This window comes from Caloenas nicobarica, chromosome 27, assembly GCF_036013445.1.
Source record: "Caloenas nicobarica isolate bCalNic1 chromosome 27, bCalNic1.hap1, whole genome shotgun sequence".
In the NCBI taxonomy this organism is placed as follows: Eukaryota; Metazoa; Chordata; class Aves; order Columbiformes; family Columbidae; genus Caloenas; species Caloenas nicobarica.
In genome coordinates, this window is record NC_088271.1 from 4,946,508 (window position 1) to 4,971,719 (window position 25,212).

Here is a 25,212-nt window from a genome sequence, read left to right on the forward strand (position 1 = left end):
GGAAAGAGAGGGAAGAGCTGAAAGCAAGGAGAAAAAAGGGAATAGAATAAAAGGCAGAACTCACTTTTAAAGGCATTTCTTTCTGCTTGCAGCCCCTTTTTATGATGGCTAGGGAAGAGCTTCACATGCCAAAGGTTGAATTCGATTTTCCATCATCAGCCTGACTTTGCTTGGTGCTTTACATACAAAGTATCTGACTGGTATAAAAAGTTGCAGGAATTTCCCATGGGGAAACAAAGGACAAGCTGCAACATCTCCTCTAATTTCCTGACAAAGTGGCAGTTGTTTTAATATGAGCCCTTGCTTTTCTTATCCAGCCTTGAGAAAGAGATGGAAACGTGCAGGATGAGAAGGAGAAACCCAGACCGAATGCACGTGGAGCTGTTGCCACACACTCATCCTCTGGGACAAATTCGGGATTCGGTCGCACATCCCCTGCCACTGCACTGTTGTCTCAGACCACGGAAAGCAAAATAACCAGAACATTAATTCAACACCCAGCCAGGATGGGACCTGGCCTTGCCCTGAACCCCCTGAACCCTCTTGTCACCCACTGACTTAGTCCCGGCTTTCTTAATGAGTGGTGAAAACCACGACGAAGTTTGGCACATGGCAGAAAGCGATTTCAATCTGCAGCTTTGCAAGAGATGCCACGTACCTGGAGGAACCGAGATCTCTTACGGGGCAGGAGCTGCCCGGCTGTCACCGGAGTGTCCGGGGTTCACCCTGTCTGAGCTGCGCATTTCCCTGTTAAAAACTAATCAAAAATGTCACTCTGTGTCCCAGTCTCTTGCTCATTTCCTTCTGAGCTGTCTCCACTCAAAAATGAAAGTTGCTGAGTGATGTGAAGGGTTTTTGGCAATGCTTTTGCTCTGGAAGAGCTCTTCTGGCAGTGTCCGCCTGCACGTCCCTGCCACAGGGACCCGGTGCAGCTGCGGCTGGTACGGCAGCCTCCTCCCGTGGCTCCATGGGCTGGGGAGGGGCTGGATATTGGACTGGGGAGGGGCTGGATATTGGACTGGGGTGGGGATGGATATTGGACTGGGGTGGGGATGAATGTCAGCAGCAGTTTGCACAATCCTGGGAGAAGCCCACGGTCAGTAGTGGGAAGGAGGTGATGGATTGAGAGAAGTAACCCAGGACTGAGGGAGGTGACGGAGCTGGGATTCACACCCAGAGACGGAGCGGGTGTGGGATCGAAGTCCAGCTTCATTAAAAGCAATTCCCTCTCCCCGGCCAAGAGGCGAGGCCATGGCAGATGGTTTGATGAGGGAAAGCTGCTGCCCTGGATGTGTCACCAAGGCAGCTCCCCCAGGTTCTCAGCCCTTGGGGGTCCAGCACCTTCCTGTCCCCAGCCGGGAGCGTGGGGCAGGCAGGAGGTGAGAGCATCTGCTGGGGTAAAGGGACCTGGCCAGGGACCTTGCTAAAAGGGACGACAAGGAAGAGGGAGGCAATAAGTGAAGCATTCAGAGACACAGATTTGGCCAACAACTGATAGCAGAGATAAAGATAATAAACCAACCTCATCACTCATGCTAATCACTGGGCTCTCACAAACCTGTGGGCAGCACTTCAGGGAGGGCCAGCCTGGCTTTTGCAATAATCAGGATGCAAAGCTGGGAGTCCCAGATACTGGGGGGTCAGTGGAAGTATGAGAAGAGCTAAAGGCATGTGCAGTGGAAGGGAATCCGGGAGGACAAAGTGGGGGACAAGTAAAAAGGGTTATAAAAGGCCTGATCATGGGTGAAACAGAGCTGTTCAGTGCACTTGGCTGGCTGGAGAGTTAGAGTCCCCAGGGCCAGGCAGGAGAGGGTCTGGGGTGTCCATGGGTTTGGGGGGTGCCTGTGGATGGGGGTGTGAACGTTGTGTTTTTGCAGCGAGCATCAGGCTGGACCGTCTGGGAGTTGGGGACCCATGCCGGGGTCAGAGGGCCCAGGTTCTGGGCAGGGGTACCAGGCGGACACAGGGGCCGTGGCACTGCTTGAGGCATCTGCAAATGTGCATGTGAAGCCAGAGTGTTCCACGTGTGCTGGAACTAGTGACCTCCCGCCTCTGCCAGTCCCGCAGGACCAGGGTATGCAGATCCTGGTGCCAATGGGTGGGGGGTTCCTACATGTGGGTGCAGCTGCACACTGTGACTGGGTGGATGGAGGGTACATGTTCAACTTTGTCACCGGTTGACCCTGCAGACAGGATGTGCAGTAGCCCCCGCCATGATGTGCGATGCCACCATGTGACAGTGGTCCCTGACTGAACAGTTCCTGCCGAGCCAGTCTGTCTCCAGTCAGAGAATCATAGAATCATTTTGGCTGGAAAGATAGGCTTAAGATCGATTCCAGCCATAACCTAATTCTAGCACTAAACCAGTCCTGCACTCCCAGACTCCTGTCACCAGCGTCAAGCAGCAGAACCACCTGACAGCAGGTTCCCTTGCACTCCACTTCATTTTGTGCTCCATGCAGTGGCTTTCAGAGTGAACTGACAGAGCAGAGTGGGTGCCACCTGCCAAGCTCCCTATGATCACAGGTGAGGTCATCACCACTGGGCAGAGGAGAAGCTGCCTGAAGAAAAGAGAGGTGGGATGCAAAGCCCAGCACCTGCTGTCCCCCATTAACCCGTTAAGCAGTTGAAGCAACACATGCCCTGCAAACATCACCCTAAAACCCACTGGCAGCCGGACAAATCTGCGCAAGCAGCAGCTGAAAGGATCTGGACATCTTCCCTCATCACCGTATGTGGCCTGGACACCCAGAGCATGGCCAGTGCTCTGGGGCTGGTGTCCCCAGGTGACATCCCACCGGGCTGGAGGTGCACATGGTGCTGCTGGCCCAGGAGGGCTCTGGGCACCCAGCGGTGCCGCAGGCTCTTATCACCCACCCGCAGCTGGACGAAGCGGGGAGATGTGGCAGATCCCCTGATGCAAACAGGATGGGGGTACTGCAGGAACATTGGGAGGGAGCTCCCAAACTCAAGTGTCAGAGGAGGTCACACACCCACAACAGCTTCAGGGTGTGGAAGGGAGTCGCCAGGACGAGGGGAGGTGGAAGCTCCCGTGCTGTGGTACCCCAGAGAGGAGAAGGTGCTGGACTCCAGCTCTGCTCTCCAGACCATCCAGCCCCTCTGGGCTTTGATCTCCTCCCTCAAACAAGCTGGAAATGCTCTGCAAGCCCAGTCCAGCCAGGAGCCGACGAGCTGAGGGCAATGGAGAGCAGACTGGAGACCTCCAGACCATCAAAACCTCCTTTCCTGCAGTCAGCCCACAGATGAGTGCTGGCTGTCTGAAAAGTGCCTGAACGCTGTGACTCTGCCATCACTCCTTCTGCTTTTTTATCATCTTCAGGCAGCATTTGGGTCTTACAACTTACACTTCCAGGAAGGAATCCCGCCTCCCCTCCTGTGGATTTTCAGCAAACACAGTGGTATCCAGGATGGAGAGAGAAGAGAGGGAGACCCTGGCCAATGAGGTGAAGGAGATGAGAGAAAGAGGTGAGTTTTTAGAAGGGAAGATGTGGTGGAACTGTCCTCTGTTGAGGAGCCATATGCATCCCGCTTCTGCTGTAGAACAGCTATTTAAGGTCCCAACACCTGGGGCTTGTCCCAGCCTGGGCTTGTGATGGGGTTGAGACTTGGTGGCTGTGACCCCCCGAGCTGAACTCCTTGTGCTTATCTTTAGACCCACCACCGACATCAATGACATGTTCTTGGTTCCCACTGCTGCCCACAGAAAGAAACAGGAATTTGGGGTCACAGGGCTTGGGGTAGCATCCATTGCGGTCCGCACTTGTTTGTGCCCAGATTTGCCTGTTTTAGTCATGCAGCACTAGAGCCACCCAAGCTCAGGTCCAGGTGTCTGCAGAGCAGACGTGCACCCACCCACTCAGGTGGATCCTCCTCCAGGACACCGGGGTCTCCTTGGCCAGGGATGGCATGGCAGCTCCTGGATGAGGAGCAGGGGCAGGATCGGGGCAGCACTGAGGCTGGGGCAGTCCAGGACGAGGGGGTTTCCCACCTCTGGGCAGGAGAGAGGAAATCATAGAATCACAGAACAGTTTGTGTTGAAGGGCCCTTCCCAGCTCCCCCAGTGCCCCCCCTGCCATGAGCAGGGACATCTGCACCAGCTCAGGTTGCTCAGAGCCCCGTCCAGCCTGGCCTGGGATGTCTCCAGGGATGGTTCATCCACCACCTCTCTGGCCAACCTGGGCCAGGCTCTCACCATCCTCAGGGGCAGCAATTCCTTCATATATCTGATCTAAATCTCCCCTTTTGCAGTTTTAAACCATCACCCCTTGTCCTGTCACAACAGGCCCTCCTCAAAAGTCTGTCCCCACCTTTCTTATCAGCCCCTTTTAAGCACAGAAAGGCCACAATAAGGTCTCCCCGGAGCTTCTCCTCTCCAGCTCAACTCCCCAGCTCTCTCAGCCTGTCCTCCCAGCAGAGCTGTTCCAGACTCGGATCATTTCTGGGGCTCCTCTGGCCCCTCTCCAGCAGGTCCATGTCTGTCCTGTGCTGAGGAGCCATAACTGCAACAGCACTGCAGGGGGGTCTCACCAGAGCAGAGTAGAGGGTCAGAATCCACCCCAAACCTGCTGCCCACAGTGCTGGGGATGCAGCCCAAATCACCCTGTCCCTTCTACTGCTGTGGTGTATTCAGCCCCAATGGTCCCCTGGGGCTGCCCATCCTGATCAGCTTCCCTTCCTCTGTCCCCAGCTGATGTGACCCTGGACCCAGACACTGTAACCCCTTCCTCATCCTGGCTTTGACCAGCATGGCGTGCGACGTGGGGAAGAGTGGATCTTGCTGCCTGACAACCCTAAACATTTTGACACGGAGCCGTGTGTGCTGGGCAGCCCCGGCTTCACTGCGGGGAGACACCGCTGGGAGGTGGAGGTGGCCAGTGCAGGGGACTGGTGGGCTGTGGGGGTGGCCCAGGAGTCTGTCAGGAGGAAGGGAGTCCTCAGTTTTACCCCCAGGGAGGGGATCTGGGCCGTGGGGCAGTGGTTTGGACAATACCACGCTTTCACTGACCCTGACTGGACACCCCTGCGCCTTGCCCGCCTGCCCAGGGCCATCCAGGTCTGCCTGGACCTTACAGACAGGCAGGTGGCATTTGCTGATGCTGAAAGCGAAGCCCCAATCTTTGCTTTCTGCCTGGCTTCATGTCCCGGGGAGAGGCTACGGCCATGGCTCTGGGTGGGGATGGACTCGTGGCTCAAGCTGTGCCCCTGACATGGAGGGATGTGGGCTGGGGGGGCACTGGAAAGGCAAACACCATCTTCTTGGGTCCTGGTGCTGAGAACTGGGAGGGTCCTGCATCCTGATGGCTTCTCCTCACATGAAGTGGGAGGACTGGCAGGTCTTGGAGATGGACACCACCAAAGAGCCTCCTTCATCCCCTCCCCCCACAGCCAGGACTGCAGAGACAATGGGGAGCACAGAGATTTGGCACATGGAGGAGCTTGGTGCCAGGTGGCCTCAGGGCAGAGAAGTGGCATCGAGTGCCAGGGCACCGCAGAGCTGCTCTATAAAAATACAGCAAGTTCAAACTCTTTAAAAGGTGCTGGAGTAGCATCTCTGGCTTTTTTTTCAATTAGGCTTAATGGTTACGTTAAAAACACCCAAACATAGCTGGAGCTCATGATAACGCATATCTTCTCCACACATACAGCCTCTCCTTGCATTTCCAGTTCTCACCGACATGCGCATCGAGCGCATTTCTTACAGCAGAGCACTGGTAAAAGCCATAGGAACAGCCAGGGAAGGTAAGGAAAAGACTGAGAAGTGTCTGAAGCCCATAGATGACCTCATAGATCATCTCACAGATGAGGCGATTCCCACAGATCTGCCATTCTCTGATCTCCCCCCATCAAGCTCTCCTCTTCCTCACATAGACTAGACTAGACTCGTTCAGTTGGAAGGGATCTACAATGATCATCTAATCCAGTTGACTGACCACTACAGGGGGAACAAAGGTTAAAGTTTGTTCTTAATCCAAATCCCTCTTAAACACTGACAGCCTTGGGACATCAACCACTTCTCAAGGAAGCCTGTTCCAGTGCTCGACCACCCTCTTGGTAAAGAAATGGTTTCTAATGTCCAGTCTGAACCCTCTCGTGTGCAGCTTTGCACCATTCCCAAGGTCCTGTCCCGGATCCAGAAGCAGAGCTCAGCGCCTCTCTCTCAACATTCTGTCCTCAGGAAGCAGCTGAGCCATGAGGTCGCCCCTCAGCCTCCTTTGCTCCAAAGGAAACAAACCCAAAGCGCCCAGCTGCTCCCCACAGGACATGGCTTCCAGCCGTGGATCTGCTCTGGACAACTGGCATTTTGAGGAAATGACATTCAAAGGACATGCCAGACCTGGAAAAGATGAGGCGGTCCCCACCCCCAGGGACCTTGCTTTGTCCTCTCCTGCTAATTCCTGCTCTTGGGAGAAGAAAAGGGGAATGTAGCTGAAGGGGAACCTTGTCTGGGTCCAGCCTAGATTTCTTCTTCTCCAGCCATGTTGCTGGTTGGAACCTCTTGGTGCCACTTCAGTTGTCACCTTTGTGGTGGCAGCTGGGCACAGGCAACAGCGTTGGTCTGTCTGATCTACTCTAGTAGCTGGACAGAGTTGCAGCACTGGGTCAGGAACAGATCCCCTGCCCCGGCACAAGGCGATGGGCTCACCAACCTCTCCGGCACTGTACGGGGACAGGTGACATCCTGTTGCACCTGGCATCTGCACGGCTGTGGGACCAGCAATCCAGCAAAGCAACCCAGGGGACCGTCCGAGGAGACATTCCCTAAAGCAGGAGCAACTCATGCTCCTGGCAGAGCACAGAGGACGGGAAAATCCCATTAGGAATGGACAAGGTTCCTTCTTCCCTATGAGGGTGGTGAGGCCCTGGCACAGGCTGCCCAGAGAAGCTGTGGATGCCCCATCCCTGGCAGTGTTCAAGGCCAGGTTGGACAGGGCTTTGAGCAACCTGGTCTACTGGAAGATGTCCCTGCCCATGGCAGGGGTTGGCCTCGATGATTTTTAAGGTCCCTTCCAACCCAAACCATTCTGAAATTCTAAGAGGTCTCCAAATGGCCACCCACATCTTGGTGCCAGCATGTCCTCAGCTACCGCTGCCAAAGCCAACGTTGTGCCCATGCAGCAGGAGGGAGATCTTACCCGTGTCGGGGCTGTGGCTCTGCATTTCCATGAGCACAGCGGAAGGATGGCGAGACCCCACAACTGGAACACGAAGGCAGCGGGTACATGTCTGGACAGAGATGGAGCCAACGTGTTCAAAGTCCTTATCTGCCAGCAAGGTCTTGTGGGGTGGCATTTATCTTCACATTTGTTTGAACAGCATTTGAACTTCACTTATTTATTGGTTATTTATATAACTTTGGTTATTCATATTTTTCGCTTCTAACATGCGATGGCACAAATCCCGTCAGTTCTGCAAATCAGCAAGTCTCAAGCCACAATTCCTACAGTCTCTTCCTAAACTTCAGCAAATTCCTGGTAGTAGTTCTTTGGCTGGAGAAGATCTAAACCTCTAAATTTTCTCTCCAAAAGTCTCATCACAACCAGAGAAACAAATTGAATAGTCAAACATTGAAGAATTATTTGGTACCCTAATTTGTTAAAAGGCAGTGATTACAATTCCACCCACAAAACTGTTTAGAGATGTAAATCCTGGTAGCACCTCCCAAAAAGATGAACATTTACTTGTGTTTTCCTGAGCTAACACAAGAATCAAATCAGGCCAACCTCAGGGACCAGACATGGAGGGTGCCCAGGCTTTGGGCCTACAGAACATGGCCAGGTTCCATCCTCGGCACCCATCCACCTGGTTCCTTGAGTGAAAATACCATCACTGGGCACTCCAGTGCTGCTGCTACGCCCCTCGATCCCCCTCACGGCCTCTGTAAATTAAGGATGTCCCCAGAAACGGCCATTCTTCACCCAGAGCCCTCCTCTGGGCCTCTTCCACCATAGTTCAACCAAGGCTGGTGAAGCCCATGGATCTCGGCTCCCAGCGAGGCAATTCCTGCTCTCTGCAGGCAGGTGAGAGTTGAACAGCCTCAGAGGCTCACGGCAGAGGGTTTATAGATGGAGATGGCAGAAGATTTGTCAGCTACGGGAGTCCCCAAGGACTGGCCAGACAGGGACGCAGGAGGACGGGGAGGCTCCTCCTCAGGTCCTAGGACACAGTTTGAGGCGGGACCCCCGACCCGCCCAGAACCAGGGCCGGATTCGCTGCCCTGCAAACGTGGCTCGCAGGAAAGTGAAAATCACAGCCCCGCTGTCCACATTGACAAACACCACCTGTCCCTCTGCGTGGTCCAGACAGACCCGCACCCTCTGGGGGGCTGCGCTGGGGAGGATGGGGGTGGGTGCTGGGGTAGTGAGAGCCTGGAACTTCTCCTTGTACCGCCCCACCGCCCAGATCCCCCCTGCCGGGCTCATGTCAATCGGGCCCTTCCTCTTCACCGACTCCAGGGCCACCCCCACAGCCCAGCGTGACCCACAGCAAACCTCCACCTCCCAGCACGTCTCCCCGAGTCGAATTCCCCGCAGCCCAGCACGCACGGCCAGGGGTCAAAGCGCTCCGGGTTGTCCGGCTGGCTCTGCTGCATGGTTCCCTGCATCACACTTCTATGATCTGCTGACAAGATGAGCCGGGACTGAGCTGTGTCGGATCCAGAGTCATGGTCACTGCAAGAGAGGACAGGTCAAAGAATGAGGGGGAGAGATCAGCCCTGGGAAGAATTTTCCCATGCTGACCCTCTTTTGGTCCTGGTGTGGGAGGAAAACTTGGAATACTTCTCTTCCAGAAGGTGTCCAGCTCAAAATGGGGAGCAGCTCTGCAATCTGAGGCAAGGCAAGTGAAGATTCACTGTCCCCCAACACACGTGTTGCACCCCTTACAGCCAGGGTTAGCTGGATGAGGCTCCCCAGCAGAACTCACCTTTTGTGTACGGTCCCTGGGATTCCTCCACTCCCTCCCCTGTGGCAGATGTCAAAGCACCTGAAAGACAGATGGAGCCCAGAGGTCACCTCTGACATCTGGATGACATCACCAACACGGGGAGGTGCTTTGTGGAGACCAGCTCCAGGGAGCTGGTGGGCAGAGATCATAGAATCATTTTGCTTGGAAGAGACCCTTAAGATCATCGAGTCCAAACATAACCCTTTGTCGTGGTTTGATTGCGGGGTGACAACAAAACCGTGGCAGATGTATTGTTAACCCTCTCTCTCCCCGCTTCCCCCTTCAGCCCCTCCCTCTCCCCCCTTCCCACTAACGACAGGCAATTGGGAGGGAAAGAAGGACAGAGAGAAGAGAGTTGGAAAAAATTAAAAATGTTTTACTAATGCTACCAATAAAAATAGAAGAATAATACAAAATATACAAAACCAATCTTGAAAGTTCCGGCAGCTGCTCTGGCAGATGTAGGGCCAGCACCCGAAGTCCTGGACTGGACTCTGCAGACAACCGGAACTGGATTCAGTCTGTCACTAGGCCCCACCTCGCAGGGACGACTCACAAGGTCCTCTCGCAATGTTGGCCGTAAGGAAAAGGGACGAGATCCTCGTGATCCCCCACTTTTATATGAAGTATCACGTGAATGGGATGGAATACTTTAGTTGGTCAGTTTTCAGTTCACCTCCTGCTTGCACATCTCGTGAGATGCATCATTATCAATGACCTTGCATTCCATTGCTATGTCTACCAAGACATGTATCTAACTTTCAGGAAAACTGCAGTTAGTAAGAGGACTTTAGCTGACAGGGAAATTCACTAAAAGAGAAACTTGTTTTTCAACAAAACTAGGACACTGGGGCAGTCCTGGATGAGGGGGTTTCCCACCTCTGGGCAGGGGAGAGGAAATCATGGAATCATGGAACTGTTTGGGTTGGAAGAGACCTTCCCAACTCCACCAGTGCCCCCCCTGCCATGAGCAGGGACATCTGCACCAGCTCAGGTTGCTCAGAGCCCCGTCCAGCCTGGCCTGGGATGTCTCCAGGGATGGTTCAGCCACCACCTCTCTGGCCAACCTGGGCCAGGCTCTCACCACCCTCAGGGGAAACAATTTCTTCCTCATGTCCAGCCTGAATCTCCCTCCTTTAGTTTAAAAGCATCACCCCTTGTCCTGTCACAACAGGCCCTGTCTGTTCCCATCTTTCTTATCTCCAAAAGAGGAAGAGGATCATGAGGTGATGATGTCCAAGGGTCATAGAAACATGCAACCACGTGGCCCCTGACCTGAGGAGCACAGTGCGCCTTCTCCAGTGCAGAAAGCATGGTCTGTATCTTCACCTTTCCACACACCTTCTTTAAAGAGACAAATGTCTAACAAGCGTCTCTTCAGTGCCCTGGAAGCAGGGGCCACCCCCATGCTGACGAGATGCCTTTCTCCATGAGAAATTTGGGGTTCTCCAGCTTCATTTCAGCCCACATAGGACATTCTGAGTCTGCTCCAGGCTACTCAGAATTCCCAGTGTTAGGTGTCTCCAGGTCACAGGTGAGCTCGTCACCTGCGCTTCTGCTGGGAACACGCACAGCCATGGACCAACCCACTGACATATGTGCCTTCATTGTCTCCTGTAGGCTGTGGTGAACCGTTTTCTAAAACGTCCCTGACACTCCTTAAAGGTTAAAAGGAGGTGAAGGCAACACCTTGGACACAGACATTTGGTGCCGACACACAGACAAATCCCACTGAGGTCACTTTATTCTGTACATTTAGAAAGCAATCCCTGCTGCGGGAATGTCTTCAGGGAGAGTGTTGTTCTACTGGTAGAGAGCGGGGATGAAAGGCGACAGTCATGAGTTGCAACTGGGGAAACTCTGTTCAAATGCAAAGGGCTAATTCTTCCCCTTGAGAGAGGTGCAGCACCAGCCAGAGGTCCAGAGACGTAACGAGATCTCCACCCTTGGACGTCCTACACAATTCAGCTGAACGAGGTTCAAAGACACCTCAGGCCACTTTGAGGGTAGCCCTGCTGAGAGCAGGTGGCTGCAACAGAAACCTCCACCAGTTCCTTCCAACCTGAATATTGCTGTGAGTCTGAACTGCCAAGGTCCCCTAGAAAACCTTCTCTTGCTCCCTCCCCTTCATCAAGGCCACACTTTGAGCCGTGTCCCAGCACCCACCCAGAACCAAGGGTAGACTGTTTTCCCCTCAAATGATGTCTGTGGAAATGTGAAGATGTGAATGTTCTCATCAACACTGAAAAATGACACCCGCCCCTCTTCATAACACAGTGAGACCCGGATCCGCTTGGGAGTCTGGATTTCAGAAAGGGAAATCCAACAAGGGGACATGAGAGCTTGGATGCACCCTAGGCATTGCCCCACTGCCCAGAAACCCTCCTCTGGTTTAAACGGAATCGTGCCTTTTCTTTTCACATCTTCTCTACAGATCCCCACAGTCCATTCTTCTCCATCCTCCACCTCCACCTCCCAGTAACATCTCCCTGAGGTGAAGCCTTCATAACCCAGCACACAGAACATTACATCAAATCTCTTGGGGTTGTCAGGGACTTCAATGGTCTCCACTTGTCTTCTAACACTTTTGCAGTCATCAGACAGGACAAGGGTATGGTGGGCTGTGTCTGAATCCAGAACCACCTTCACTGCAGGAGAGATGGAGTCAACACATCAGGGCAGAGCTCACCCCAGGAAAGAGCTTTGAAGGGGTTGCACAAGGAGGAGAAAGAGTGCGAGTGATAGCTGGCAGACTGTGGCATGGGAAGCTGCACAAGGTGACAATGTTAGTGCAAGGAGCAGAAAACAAAGCAGAGAGCTGACATTGAGCAGAGCAGGAAGAGGAGAACAGCAGAACTCCAGACAGAATCACACAGATTCACAGAATCAGAGAATGTCAGGGACTGGAAGGGACCTCAAAAGCTCATCCAGTGCAACCCCCCCGCCGGAGCAGGAACACCCAGATGAGGTTACACAGGAAGGTGTCCAGGTGGGTTGGAATGTCTGCAGAGAAGGAGACTCCACAACCTCCCTGGGCAGCCTGGGCCAGGCTCTGGCACTCTCACTAGGAAGAAGTCTCTTCTAAAATCTAAATGGAACCTCCTGTGTTCCACTCATTGACCCTTGTCCTAACACTGGTTGTCACCAACAAGAGCCTGGCTCCATCCTGGTAACACTCACCCTTTCCATATTTATAAACATTAATGAGGTCGCCCCTCAGGCTCCTCTTGTCCAAGCTAAAGTGACCCAGCTCCTCAGACTGAAGAAGCCCCCATGTCTAAAGCGTGGCCAGCACTGCGCACTGAGGACCAGGACGCTCCAGAGGGGCCTGAAACTGGGACATGCACCAAACAAACAAGAGGTCTGAGTGTTACACGCCCTCCTGGACAGTGAGGCCTGGCAGAAGCATCCCTGGTCCCACCAGCATCGCTGCGGCAGAGGAACTACCAGGAAGGGAGATTAAAGCAGGGAAGATGATTCAGCACCCCAAAAGACCCAACTTTAATTACCTTCTTCTATAGGCACTGCATATCTTCTCCATGCTTTAAAATAAAAAAACCAAAAATCACAGTTGAGAGGTAATCTGAACACGCTTATACTGGATTAGCTCAAAACAGTGATATGCCAGTGCAGTTGCACATATTCAGAATTGTTGCTATATTTGTGAAAGTCATGTCACAGCACATAGCTTCAAAGCTGTCCTGACTATTTATGGTCTGTTTGTACTTTCTTTGAAAAGTGGAACAATTTTCTTCTTAGGATAGAAGGATCACAGGCAATATCTTAAAAACACATAGAGAACAAAGGAAAATCATGTTTCTGAAATGACTTTGGTATTTGCTACTTTTTCCTTTCCCAAAAGGAAAACCAAAACTAGGACATAGGTGCAAAACCCAGGTGAGAAAAGGGCTCAATGGAAATGTGTCCCGTGTAGGAAGGAGAATGGTACTCACCAAGTTCTTCAGCTTGCTTCTCTGAAAAAGAAGATAAATCAGCACAAATGGGTTGTGGGGTATTGATTGGGATATAACCTCACCTGTAACTGCCTGCACGGGCAGGAGGGGGGGTCTGCCAATGCTTGGCAAAACCGTCCTCAATCACCATTTATTGTCTGAACTCAGATTCACTCTCTCCTTTTCCCTACACCCCCCAACCACTTTTTGGTTCACTTTGCACTTTAACAGTGAAAAGGAAAAACAAAAGAACACCACTCTACACAGACTCTGTGAAAAATCCTTTGTAAGGAATAGGAAACTCACCGATTTCTGCATCACGGACCCCTGAGCAACAAAGAGAAATACAGGTTACTATCTGACACAGCCCCTTCCCCAGGATCCCACCACACAGGTGAGCAGAGGCTGTGAGAAAGGGGGCAGATGTGCTGATAGACACTCTGGTTGCAAGGATGCTCCTGATTCCTGAGTGGGCTGGGCCTGTATTGATGTTCCCCATCAACCTGTATTGGTAGCAATCTAGCAAGAGCTCACTTTTCATAACCAAAGAGCTTTCTTGGCAATTCTATGAGCTGCAACCAAACAAATATGCTCTCTTCATTTTATTTTTTTTTTAAATTTCTTGGTAAGCAAACAATCTAAGTTTTTAGAAGAGAATTCTCAACAGCCAAGGTTTCTGTAATCTCTCCCTAAATTAAAGAACACAATAAGTTTTCCATACTATTTCACTACTTAAAATGAATGAGCATGTTAAAAAGCATTGACAGCCACTCAGAGAAAAAATCCTGATGACTTTTCAGAGTAAATTTTCACATGATGAGGGTGTCAGGGAGGGAGAAGTAAGGTATCTACTGAAAGAAGAACATTTGAACAGAATGAGAGGATGAAGAACAAAGTCTGAAAGTTTTCACAGAGGATTTCACCGGGAAGATGGGGAGCGGGACTTACGCAGTGCTGCCTCTCGCATCGCTGAAAAACAAAACCAGAACAGAGTGTCACCACCAAAGCCCATTATTTTTTCACCGAGACACTTGTTGGGGTGGGGAGGAGGCTGAAATCGCTCATGGTGGAAAAGCTGCAGCCCAGGAGCTCCCCAAGATCTTTCTGCTCAAGACTTTTGGAGCTCTTGGCCACCCTCCCCAGAGCCGCCTCGGGCAGAGTCCAGCCAGGGCTGCAGGTCCAGGGCAGCGGTGAAGGGGCAGGTTTGCATGGACCAGGGAGGAGCACGGGGTTAAACTTCTCCTTCAGTGCTACAGAACCATCCTGCCCCTGGGTTTCCTTGGTGCTGAGACTCAGCTGAGGCCCTTGCAAAATGAAATGTGCTACCCCAAAGCTTCTACCAGCTTTGGGAAGACCCTTGAGAGCTCTTTGAAAAGCAAAATTCACTGTTGGTACAACATCTGTTTGTGCTTTCTTGGGTTTGGCAGTGATTTGCCTTACAATTACCACCTTTTCAACGTTTCATAGACAGAGTTAACAATTTCTATAGTCACTAGCTAAACCATTTACCTCCCCCACATCCACATGAATTCTCCCCTTTCAGGGAATTCCCCAGTTTCTGGGAAAACAAATGTAAAGCTTACCTATTTGTTCCTCATGCTTTCCTATGAAGGAAAGAAAGAAATGTAAATAATTGAGAACATCATCCCTTCCAAAGAGCCCTGGTCAAACCACAGCAGGAGTTAGAGCCGCCGGGGGTCTGGCAGTGCTGCGGTGCCTGTGCGACCCACCGGCCCAGCTCCCTTTGGTAAGAAATAGAGGATTTCCATTCCCCTTATTCCTCTGTATTATTTGTCTTTCAGAAAGGGAGGAGCCCTGCCAGGCACCGAAAGTGCAAGGTTTTGGGGTTTTTTTGCAGGTCCTGGCAGACTGTGGCATGGGAAGCTGCACAAGGTGACAATGTTAGTGCGAGGAGCAGATATAAAAGAGGAAAGATGACATTGAGCAGAGCGGGAAGAGGAGACAAGCAGAACTCCACACTGAATCACACAGAATCACAGAATGTCAGGGATTGGAAGGGACCTCAGAAGCTCATCCAGTCCAACCCCCCGCCGGAGCAGGAACACCCAGATGAGGTTACACAGGAAGGTGTCCAGGCGGGTTGGAATGTCTGCAGAGAAGGAGACTCCACAACCTCCCTGGGCAGCCTGGGCCAGGCTCTGGCACTCTCACTAGGAAGAAGTCTCTTCTAAAATCTAAATGGAACCTCCTGTGTTCCACTCATTGACCCTTGTCCTAACACTGGTTGTCACCAACAAGAGCCTGGCTCCATCCTGGTAACACTCACCCTTTCCATATTTATAAACATTAATGAGGTCGCCCCTAAGTCTCCTCTTGTCCAAGCTAAAGTGACCCAGCTCCTCAGACTGAAGAAGCCCCCATGTCTAAAGCGTGGCCAGCACTGCGCACTGAGGACCAGGACGCTCCAGAGGGGCCTGAAACTGGGACATGCACCAAACAAACAAGAGGTCTGAGTGTTACACGCCCTCCTGGACAGTGAGGCCTGGCAGAAGCATCCCTGGTCCCACCAGCATCGCTGCGGCAGAGGAACTACCAGGAAGGGAGATTAAAGCAGGGAAGATGATTCAGCACCCCAAAAGACCAAACTTTAATTACATTCTTCTATAGGCACTGCATATCTTCTCCATGCTTTCAAAAAAAAAAAAAAAGAAAAAACCTCACAATTGAGAGGTAATCTGAACACACTTCTACTGGATTAGCTGAAAACAATGATATGCCAGTGCAGTTGCACATTTTCAGAATGGTTGCTATATTTGTGAAAGTCATGTCACAGCACACAGCTTCAAAGCTGTCCTGACTATTTATGGTCTGTTGGTACTTTCTTTGAAAAGTGGAACAATTTTCTTCTTAGGATAGAAGGATCGCAGGCAATATCTTAAAAACACATAGAGAACAAAGGAAAATCATGTTTCTGAAATGAGTTTGGTATTTGCTACTTTTTCCTTTCCCAAAAGGAAAACCTAAACCAGGACGTAGGTGCAAAACCCAGGTGAGAAAAGGGCTCAATGGAAACGTGTCCCATGTAAGAAGGAGAATGGCACTCACCAAGTTCTTCAGCTTGCTTCTCTGAAAAAGAAGATAAATCAGCACAAATGGGTTGTGGGGTATTGATTGGGATATAACCTCACCTGTAACTGCCTGCACGGGCAGGAGGGGGGGTCTGCCAACGCTTGGCAAAACCATCCTCAATCACCATTAATTGTCTGAACTCAAATTCACTCTTTCCTTTTCCCTCCACCCCCCAACCACTTTTTGGTTGACTTTGCACTTTAACAGTGAAAAGGAAAAACAAAAACCCACCACCGTATACAGACTCCATGAAAAATCCTTTGTAAGGAACAGGAAACTCACCGATTTCTGCATCACGGTCCCCTGAGCAACAAAGAGAAACACAAGTTACTATCTGACACAGCCCCTTCCCCAGGATCCCACCACACAGGTGAGCAGAGGCTGTGAGAAAGGGGGCAGATGTGCTGATTGACACTCTGGTTGCAAGGATGCTCCTGATTCCTGAGTGGGCTGGGCCTGTATTGATGTTCCCCATCAACCTGTATTGGTAGCAATCTAGCAAGAGCTCACTTTTAATAGCCAAAGAGCTTTCTTGGCTATCTTCAATTCAATTTTTTTAAATTTCTTGGTAAGCAAATAATCTATAGGTTTTAGAAGAGAATTCTCAACAGCCTTGTTTTCTTTAATCTCTCCCTAAAATAAAAGACTCAATAAGTATTCCATAGTATTTCACTACTTGAAATAAAAGAGCATGTTAAAAAGCATTGACAGCGACTCAGAGAAAAAGTCCTAATGGCTTTTCAGAGTAAATTTTCACATGATTAGGGTGTCAGGGAGGGGGAAGTAAAGTATCTACTGAAAGAAGAACATTTAGACAGAATGAGAGGATGAAGAACAAAGTCTGAAAGTTTTCACAGAGGATTTCACCGGGAAGATGGGGAGCGGGACTTACGCAGTGCTGCCTCTCGCATCGCTGAAAAACAAAACCAGAACAGAGCATCACCACCAAAGCCCATTCCTTTTTCACTGATACACTTGTTGGGGTGGAGAGGAGGCTGAAATCGCTCATGGTGGAAAAGCTGCAGCCCAGGAGCTCCCCAAGATCTTTCTGCTCAAGACTTCTGGAGCTCTTGGCCACCCTCCCCAGAGCCGCCTTGGGCAGAGTCCAGCCAGGGCTGCAGCTCCAGGGCAGCGGTGAAGGGGCAGGTTTGCATGGACCAGGGAGGAGCACGGGGTTAAACTTCTCCTGCAGTGCTACAGAACCATCCTGCCCCTGGGTTTTGGGAGAGGTTTTTCTTAATGCTGAGACACAGCTGAGGCCCTTGCAAAATGAAATGTGCTACCCCAAAGCTTCTCCCAGCTTTGGGAAGACCCTTGAGAGCTCTTTGAAAAGCAAAATTCACTGTTGGTACAACATCTGTTCATGCTTTCTTGGGTTTGGCAATGATTTTCCTTACAATTACCACCTTTTCAATGTTTCTTAGAGAGAGTTAACAATTTTCTATAGCCACTAGCCAAATCATTTACCTCCCCACATCCACATGAATTTTCCCATTTCAGGGAATTCCCCAGGTTCTGGGTAATAACAACTAAAGCTTACCTATTTGTTTCTCATGTTTTCCTATGAAGGAAAGAAAGAAATGTAAATAATTGAGAACATCATCCCTTCCAAAGAGCCCTGGTCAAACCACAGCAGGAGTTAGAGCCGCCCGGGGTCTGGCAGTGCTGCGGTGCCTGTGCGACCCGCCGGCCCAGCTCCCTTTGGTAAGAAATAGAGGATTTCCATTCCCTTTATTCCTCTGTATTATTTGTCTTTCAGAGAGAGAAGAGCCCTGCCAGACCCCCAAAGGGCAAGGTTTTGGGGTTTTTTTTGCAGGGCCTGGCAAATCCTCACTCCATTTCTGCGAGAAGAATCCTACATTGGCAGGGCCGGAAGAAAGTCTAGCTCATGCTGCTTTAATGTCAACATCCTTCTTCGCTACCTTTTTGTTGGAAAAACAACCTTTCTTTTCTTGCCGGAAAGTAAATCCCTGAGTCTTTAGGCTCCCTGGCACCACAGGTGTGTCCCAGACACCGAGACAAGACTGCGGGACCATCCCGACATTTCCCAAACCCACCCGTCCACCAAAACCAGAGGTGGCCAAACAGGACCAATTTCCAGCCCCAAACACCGCGCCAGGACAGTACCTTTAATTTTAAATAGATAAACAATGATAATAAGGACAGCAACCAGAACAACCAAGGCCATGCTCAGGGCAATTATCCAAGGATGTGCGTTACGGAAAAAGGGATCTGAAAAATAAATCCCCAAAGGGGTTTGGTCAATCAGCAAGCAGCAATGGGAAGTGGATTATTTCTGTATTATACAAGCTCATCCCAGGTCTGAATCCCATCAAAGGTGAAAGTTACCTCTTGAGTGTACTCGACAAAGTGACAAAAAATAAAATCAGAAAAAAACCCTATTTGGGCAATTTCGAACTTGTCTGTGATTGACAATGTTCTGTCTGCATATACTGTGGGGGGATATTTTAAAGGAAAAATAAATTTCTAGTCAAATTATTTCGAGTTAAATCATGCTTTATTCTCCTTTCAGAAAAAGCAAGCTGCATGGTGCAGAAAACACTGGATGCACCGAACATGCAGCCTGTCAAGTGCAACCGGGAATTTCTGCCAGTGTCATATCCCGAGTGCAGCCCCATGGGCAGCAATAATGGGGCAATGTGCTCGCACCCCCCTCACCTGAGATGTAAAATGCTGATCCGCGTTCTTGGCCATCCAGGACGTGTTGGACCCAGCAGGAGAAGTTCTGCTTCGTGCCCCTGGTGAGGATGATGCTGCTTTCCACCGCAAAGAGGCTGCTCTGGTCCTGGGTGACGCTTTCCGAGAGGGATGGGAGATGCTGCCCGTGGGGATCTCGCCACAGCACCCGGGGCCGCGGGTACCAGCCGGCCGAGCGGCAGGACACCCGGATCCCCCCGTCCTGGTACCGCTCCAGCGCGACAAGCGGGGCAGAGCCGCTGGCTGCGGGGACACAGACACCCCAGTGATCCTGCGGGAACGGGGTGGCCTGGCTGCCCCTCTGCCTGACAAGGGATGGACTTGGACACTGACAATCCCGCGATTTGGTTTAAGACAAGTGTCAGGTGGGGTCAGGACATTTCATTTCAACAGGGCATGGACCTGCTGGAGAGGGGCCAGAGGAGCCCCAGAAATGACCCGAGGCTGGAACAGCTCTGCTGGGAGGACAGGCTGAGAGAGCTGGGGGGTTCAGCTGGAGAAGAGAAGCTCCAGGGAGACCTTGGTGTGGCCTTTCCGTACTAAAAAGGGGCCAATAAGAAAGACGGAGACAGACTTTTGAGCAAGGTCTGTTGTGACAGGACAAGGGGTGATGGTTTTAAACTAGAGGAGGGAGATTCAGTCTGGACATAAGGGAGAAATTGTTGGCCCTGAGGGTGGTGAGAGCCTGGCCCAGGTTGGCCAGAGAGGTGGTGGATGAACCATCCCTGGAGACATCCCAGGCCAGGCTGGACGGGGCTCTGAGCAACCTGAGCTGGTGAAGATGTCCCTCTCATGGCAGGGGTGGCACTCGGGGAGCTATGTAGATCCCTTCCAACTTCTACGATTCTAGGATTCGTGCAGTCTTTTTCACATAACTCAAAGATCTGCTCTGGAGGCTGCTACTGCATCAAAATAATCTACAGGTCTGGATATTAATATAAAAAAGCACAAACCAGGACGTTCTTACTATGTTACTCAATGCCAAATGTTTTCTTACTTCCATTTATATGAAGAAAACAATCTCAACTATACCTCTGAAGTGGGTAGAGTATCTCACAAGTTTTTGATGGCCACTTGCTAAATAATTTTACTTCTATGAGACATTCTCGGTATTTTCAAACATGGAACTTAATCAAACCCTATTTCCTAAGCACCCACCTGAAATTGCTGCTGGGGAGGACAGGGAAGAATAACACTGGCTACAAGCAAGTAAATTAGAGGCACCAGGGACACAGACTACAGACCTGTCACCTTCAGCTCCACCACAGCCTCATCATAGTCTGAGCCATTGAGAACAAAGCAGGTGTAATTCCCTCTGTCAGACAGTTGGACATCAAAAATTTTCAAGTTCGCACTGCCCTCGGCGAGTCCGTCCTTCCACAGCTCCGTGCGCCCTTCATATTGCAGCATCTGGTCCGAGTACTGGTCCTGACCCCCCTGGTAGCGATGCACAAAGGGCAAGAGCTGCTCCCGAAACCAGGTCACCTCCATGTCTTGCGTGCTCTGCACAGGGGAGAGGCGGCAGGGCAGCACCGCGTCCTCGCCCATGGCCACGGTGACGGGGCCGGGGGGTCCCATCACTTTGAGCGGAGCTGGGAGAAAACCCCAAAGGAAGAAGAAATAACTGTGAGTTTGCGGTGGTGACTGAGCTTGGAAAACCAGGGGCTGCCGCGCAGACGGTTTGTGTGCCATGTGCCATGTCATTGTGTTGGAGCGTCACCATGCCGGGGGGACAAGCCATTGGGGGCCTGGGAGAGGGACCCCGGCTGTGCAGCACATGGTTCCCTGTCCTGCGCTACCACCTAAGCTCTTCAGATCCCTAAAAGACTATTTGTTCTTAAGGGTCAAGTGCTGCCTGTGCTGCTGAGGGTGGGGAGAAAGCAGGATAAAGAAGGAAAGAAGTGACTGGAAGGTTTCTGGGTGGGTGGTTGGAGAAAGGAGAGAACTTGAGTACAAAGAAAACTCCAATATGCTCAGTTATTTGCACCTGTTACAAGAGAAATTTAAAACATCTCAGGTGCTCTGAGCATCTTTGGAAATTTAAAAAGAAAAGGCTTATTAATAAACTGGCCACTCAACTCACAGAGAAAGTGGTTTCTGGTTGAAGAAAAACAAAAGGAAATCAGCTTTCTAGACAACTGTTGTATTGCAGCCTTTTGCCAGGGCAGCTTCAGGTTAGCAATCTAACAGAAAAAGAGCCCAGAATATTTTTTAAACCAGATTTTGTTCAAGGCTTTTTCCTGTGCGTCGTTAGCCAGGAAGATACTGAGGCTGGAAGCAACGCCCCAGGGATCAGCAAAAACCAGAGGGACGCCTACCTGAGTGCAGCTCGTGAACTTGGAAAACTAAACCATAAGCGATAAAAGCCGGCAGAGCCAAGCGGGGATGGAAACTGGAGAGCATCATCTTCACTGGAGCACAACCTGGAGACACGGAAAGAGAGGGAAGAGCTGAAAGCAAGGAGAAAAAAGGGAATAGAATAAAAGGCATAACTCACTTTTAAAGGGATTTCTTTCTGCTTGCAGCCCCTTTTTATGATGGCTAGGGAAGAGCTTCACATGCCAAAGGTTGAATTCGATTTTCCATCATCAGCCTGACTTTGCTTGGTGCTCTACATACAAAGTATATGACTGGTATAAAAAGTTGCAGGAATTTCCCATGGGGAAACAAAGGACAAGCTGCAACATCTCCTCTAATTTCCTGACAAAGTGGCAGTTGTTTTAATATGAGCCCTTGCTTTTCTTATCCAGCCTTGAGAAAGAGATGGAAATGTGCAGGATGAGAGGGAGAAACCCAGACCAAATGCACGTGGAGCTGTTGCCACACACTCATCCTCTGGGACAAATTCAGGACTCGGTAGCACATCCCCTGCCACTGCAATGACGTCTCAGACCAGGGAAAGCAAAATAACCAGAACATTAATTCAACACCCAGCCAGGATGGGACCTGGCCCTGCTGTGAACCCCCTGAACCCTCTTGTCACCCACTGACTTAGTCCCGGCTTTCTTAATGAGTGGCGAAAACCACGACGAAGTTTGGCAGATGGCAGAAAGCGATTTCAATCTGCAGCTTTGCAAGAGATGCCGCGTACCTGGAGGAACCGAGATCTCTCACAGGGCGGGAGCTGCTCGGCTGTCACCGGAGTGTCCGGGGTTCACCCCATCTGAGCTGTGCATTTCCCTGTTAAAAACTAAACAAAAATGTCTCTCTGTGTCCCAGTCTCTCACTCATTTCCTTCTGAGTTGCCTCCGCTCAAAAATGAAAGTTGCTGAGTGATGTGAAGGGTTTTTGGCAATGCTTTTGCTCTGGAAGAGCTCTTCTGGCAGCGTCCGCCTGCACGTCCCTGCCACAGGGACCCGGTGCAGCTGCGGCTGGTACGGCAGCCTCCTCCCGTGGCTCCATGAGCTGGGGAGGGGCTGGATATTGGACTGGGGAGGGGTTGGATATTGGACTGGGGAGGGGATGGATGTTGGACTGGGGAGGGGCTGGATATTGGACTGGGGAGGGGTTGGATATTGGACTGGGGAGGGGATGGATATTGGACTGGGGTGGGGATGAATATCAGCAGCAGTTTGCACAATCCTGGGAGAAGCCCACGGTCAGTAGTGGGAAGGAGGTGATGGATTGAGAGAAGTAACCCAGGACTGAGGGAGGTGACGGAACCGAGATTTGCACCCAGAGACGGAGTGGGTGTGGGATCGAAGTCCAGCTTAATTAAAAGCAATTCCCTCTCCCCGGCCAAGAGGCGAGGCCATGGCAGATGGTTTGATGAGGGAAAGCTGCTGCCCTGGGATGTGTCACCAAGGCAGCTCCCCCAGGTTCTCAGCCCTTGGGGGTCCAGCACCCTCCTGTCCCCAGCCGGGAGCGTGGGGCAGGCAGGAGGTGAGAGCATCTGCTGGGGTAAAGGGACCTGGCCAGGGACCTTTCTAAAAGGGACGACAAGGAAGAGGGAGGCAATAAGTGAAGCATTCAGAGTCACAGATTTGGCCAACAACTGATAGCAGAGATAAGGATAATAAACCAACCTCATCACTCATGCTAATCACTGGGCTTTCACAAACCTGTGGGCAGCACTTCAGGGAGGGCCAGCCTGGCTTTTGCAATAACCAGGATGCAAAGCTGTTGGTCCCAAATACTGGGGGCTCAGTGGAAGTAGGAGAACAGCTAAAGGCATGTGCAGTGGAAAGGAATCCGGGAGGACAAGGTGGGGGACAGGTAAAAAGGGGTATAAGAGGGCCTGGTCACGGGTGAAACAGAGCTGTTCAGTGCACTTGGCTGGCTGGAGAGTCGGAGTCCCCACGGGCAGGCAGCAGAGGGTCTGGGGTGCCTGTGGATGGGGGTGTGAACGTTGTGTTTTTGCAGCGAGCATCAGGCTGGAGCATCTGCGAGTTGGGGACCCATGCCGGGGTCAGAGGGCCCGGGTTCTGGGCAGGGGTACCAGGCGGACACAGGGGCCGTGGCACTGCTTGAGGCATCTGCAAATGTGCATATGAAGCCAGAGTGTTCCACGTGTCCTGGAACTAGTGACCTCCCACCTCTGCCAGTCCTGCAGACAGGATGTTCAGCAGCCCCCACCGTGCCGTGTGATGCCACCATGTGACAATGGTCCCTGACTGAACAGTTCCTGCTGAGACAGTCTGTCTCCAGTCATAGAATCATAGAATCATTTTGGTTGCAAAGATAGGCTTAAGATCGATTCCAACCATAACCTAATTCTACCACTAAACCAGTCCTGCGCTCCCAGTCCTCTGTCCCCAGCACCAGCTGGCAGAACCACCCGGAGGCAGGTTCCCTTGCACTCCACTTCATTTTGTGCTCCATCCAGTGGCTTTCAGAGTGACGTGACAGAGCAGAGCGGGTGCCACCTGCCAAGCTCCCTGTGGTCACAGGTGAGGCCATCACCCCCGGGCACCTGAAAAGCTGCCTGAAGAAGAGAGAGGTGAGATGCGAAGCCCAGCACCTGCTGTCCCCTACTCAGCAGTGAAGCAATCGAGGCAACACATGCCCTTCAAGATCACCCTGAAATCCACGGGCAGCCGGACAAATCTGGGCAAACAGCAGCTGAAAGGAGCCAGACATCTTCTCTCATCACCCTATGCGGCCTGGACACCCAGAGCATGGCCAGTACTCTGGGGCTGGAGTCCCCAGGTGACATCCCACCGGGCTGGAGGTGCACATGGTGCCACTGGCCCAGGAGGGCTCTGGGCATCCAGCGGTGCCGCAGGCTCTTATCACCCACCCGCAGCTGGACGAAGCGGGGAGATGTGGTAGATCTCGTGATGCAAACAGGACGGGGGCACTGCAGGAACGTTGGGAGGGAGCTCCCAAACTCACGTGTCAGAGGAGGTCACACCCACGACAGCTTCAGGGTGTGGGAGGGAGTCGCCAGGACGAGGGGAGGTGGAAGTTCCCGTGCTGTGGTATCCCAGAGACGGGAAAGTGCTTTACTCCAGCTCTGCTCTCCAGACAATCCAGCCCCTCTGGGCTTTGATCTGCTCCCTCAAACAAGCTGGAAGTGCTGTGCAAGCCCAGTCCAGCCAGGAGCTGATGAGCTGAGGGCAGTGGAGAGCAGACTGGAGACCTCCAGACCATCCAAAACCTCCTTTCCTGCAGTCAGCCCACAGGTGAGTGCTGGCTGTCTGAAAAGAGCCTGAACGCTGTGACTCTGCCATCATTCCTTCTACTCTTTTGTCACCTTCAGGCAACCTCTGAGTCTTGCAATTTCCACTTTCAGCAGGGAATCCCGCCTCCCCTCCTGTGGATTCTCAGCCAACACAGTGGAAGGAGAGAAACAGGAGACCCTGGCCAACGAGGTGAAGGAGATGAGTGGAAGAGGTGAGTTTTCAGAAGGGAAGAGGTGGTGGATCTGTCCTCTGTTGAGGAGCCATAAGCCTCCTGCTTCTGCTGTAGAACAGCTATTTAAGGTCCCAACACCTGGGGCTTGTCCCAGCCTGGGCTTGTGATGGGGTTGAGATTTGGTGGCTGTGACCCCCACAGTTGAACTCCTTGTGCTTATCTGTAGACCCACCACCACACCAACAGCGTGTCCTTGGTTCCCACTGTTGTCTACAGAAATAAACAGGAATTTGGGGTCACAGGTCTTGGGGTAACATCCGTTGTGGTCTGCACTTGTTTGTGCCCAGATGTGCCTGTTTTAGTCATGCAGCACTAGAGCCACCCAAGCTCAGGTCCAGGTGTCTGCAGAGCAGACGTGCACCCACCCACTCAGGTGGATCCTCCTCCAGGACACCGGGGTCTCCTTGGCCAGGGATCGCATGGCAGCTGCTGAATGAGGAGCAGGGGCAGGATCACAGCAGCACTGAGGCTGGGGCAGTCCAGGATGAGGGAGTTTCCCACCTCTGGGCAGGGGAGAAGAAATCATAGAATAGTTTGGGTTGGAAGGGACCTTCCCAGCTCCCCCAGTGCCCCCCCTGCCATGAGCAGGGACATCTGCACCAGCTCAGGTTGCTCAGAGCCCCGTCCAGCC

General features: G+C 51.8%; 1 protein-coding gene and 1 pseudogene across 1 annotated transcript; both read right to left on the minus strand.

Moving 5' to 3' along the window:
- Positions 1–8,168: 8,168 nt before the first annotated feature.
- Positions 8,169–10,278, minus strand: LOC135998983 (butyrophilin subfamily 1 member A1-like; annotated as a pseudogene).
- Positions 10,279–11,094: 816 nt separating this feature from the next.
- LOC135999119 (butyrophilin subfamily 1 member A1-like) lies at positions 11,095–21,131 on the minus strand. The gene is made up of 10 exons (XM_065652603.1): positions 21,044–21,131; positions 19,970–20,317; positions 18,687–18,968; positions 18,135–18,239; positions 17,548–17,568; positions 16,900–16,920; positions 16,290–16,310; positions 15,984–16,004; positions 12,474–12,506; positions 11,095–11,612 (listed from the first exon to the last, which is right to left on the minus strand). Exons 1-10 carry the CDS (start codon positions 21,129–21,131, stop codon positions 11,095–11,097), a joined length of 1,458 nt encoding a protein of 485 aa, XP_065508675.1.
- Between the last annotated feature and the right edge of the window lie 4,081 nt (positions 21,132–25,212).

Coding starts and splice junctions, on each gene's coding strand:
- LOC135999119 (XM_065652603.1), bottom strand. CDS start 21,131: ATGATGCTCTCCAGTTTCCATCCCCGCTTGGCTCTGCCGGCTTTTATC. Junction 20,318..21,043: donor AGTTCACGAGCTGCACTCAG/GTAGGCGTCCCT, acceptor GTTTTCTCCCAG/CTCCGCTCAAAGTGATGGGA. Junction 16,921..17,547: donor AAAACATGAGAAACAAATAG/GTAAGCTTTAGT, acceptor TTTGTTTTTCAG/CGATGCGAGAGGCAGCACTG.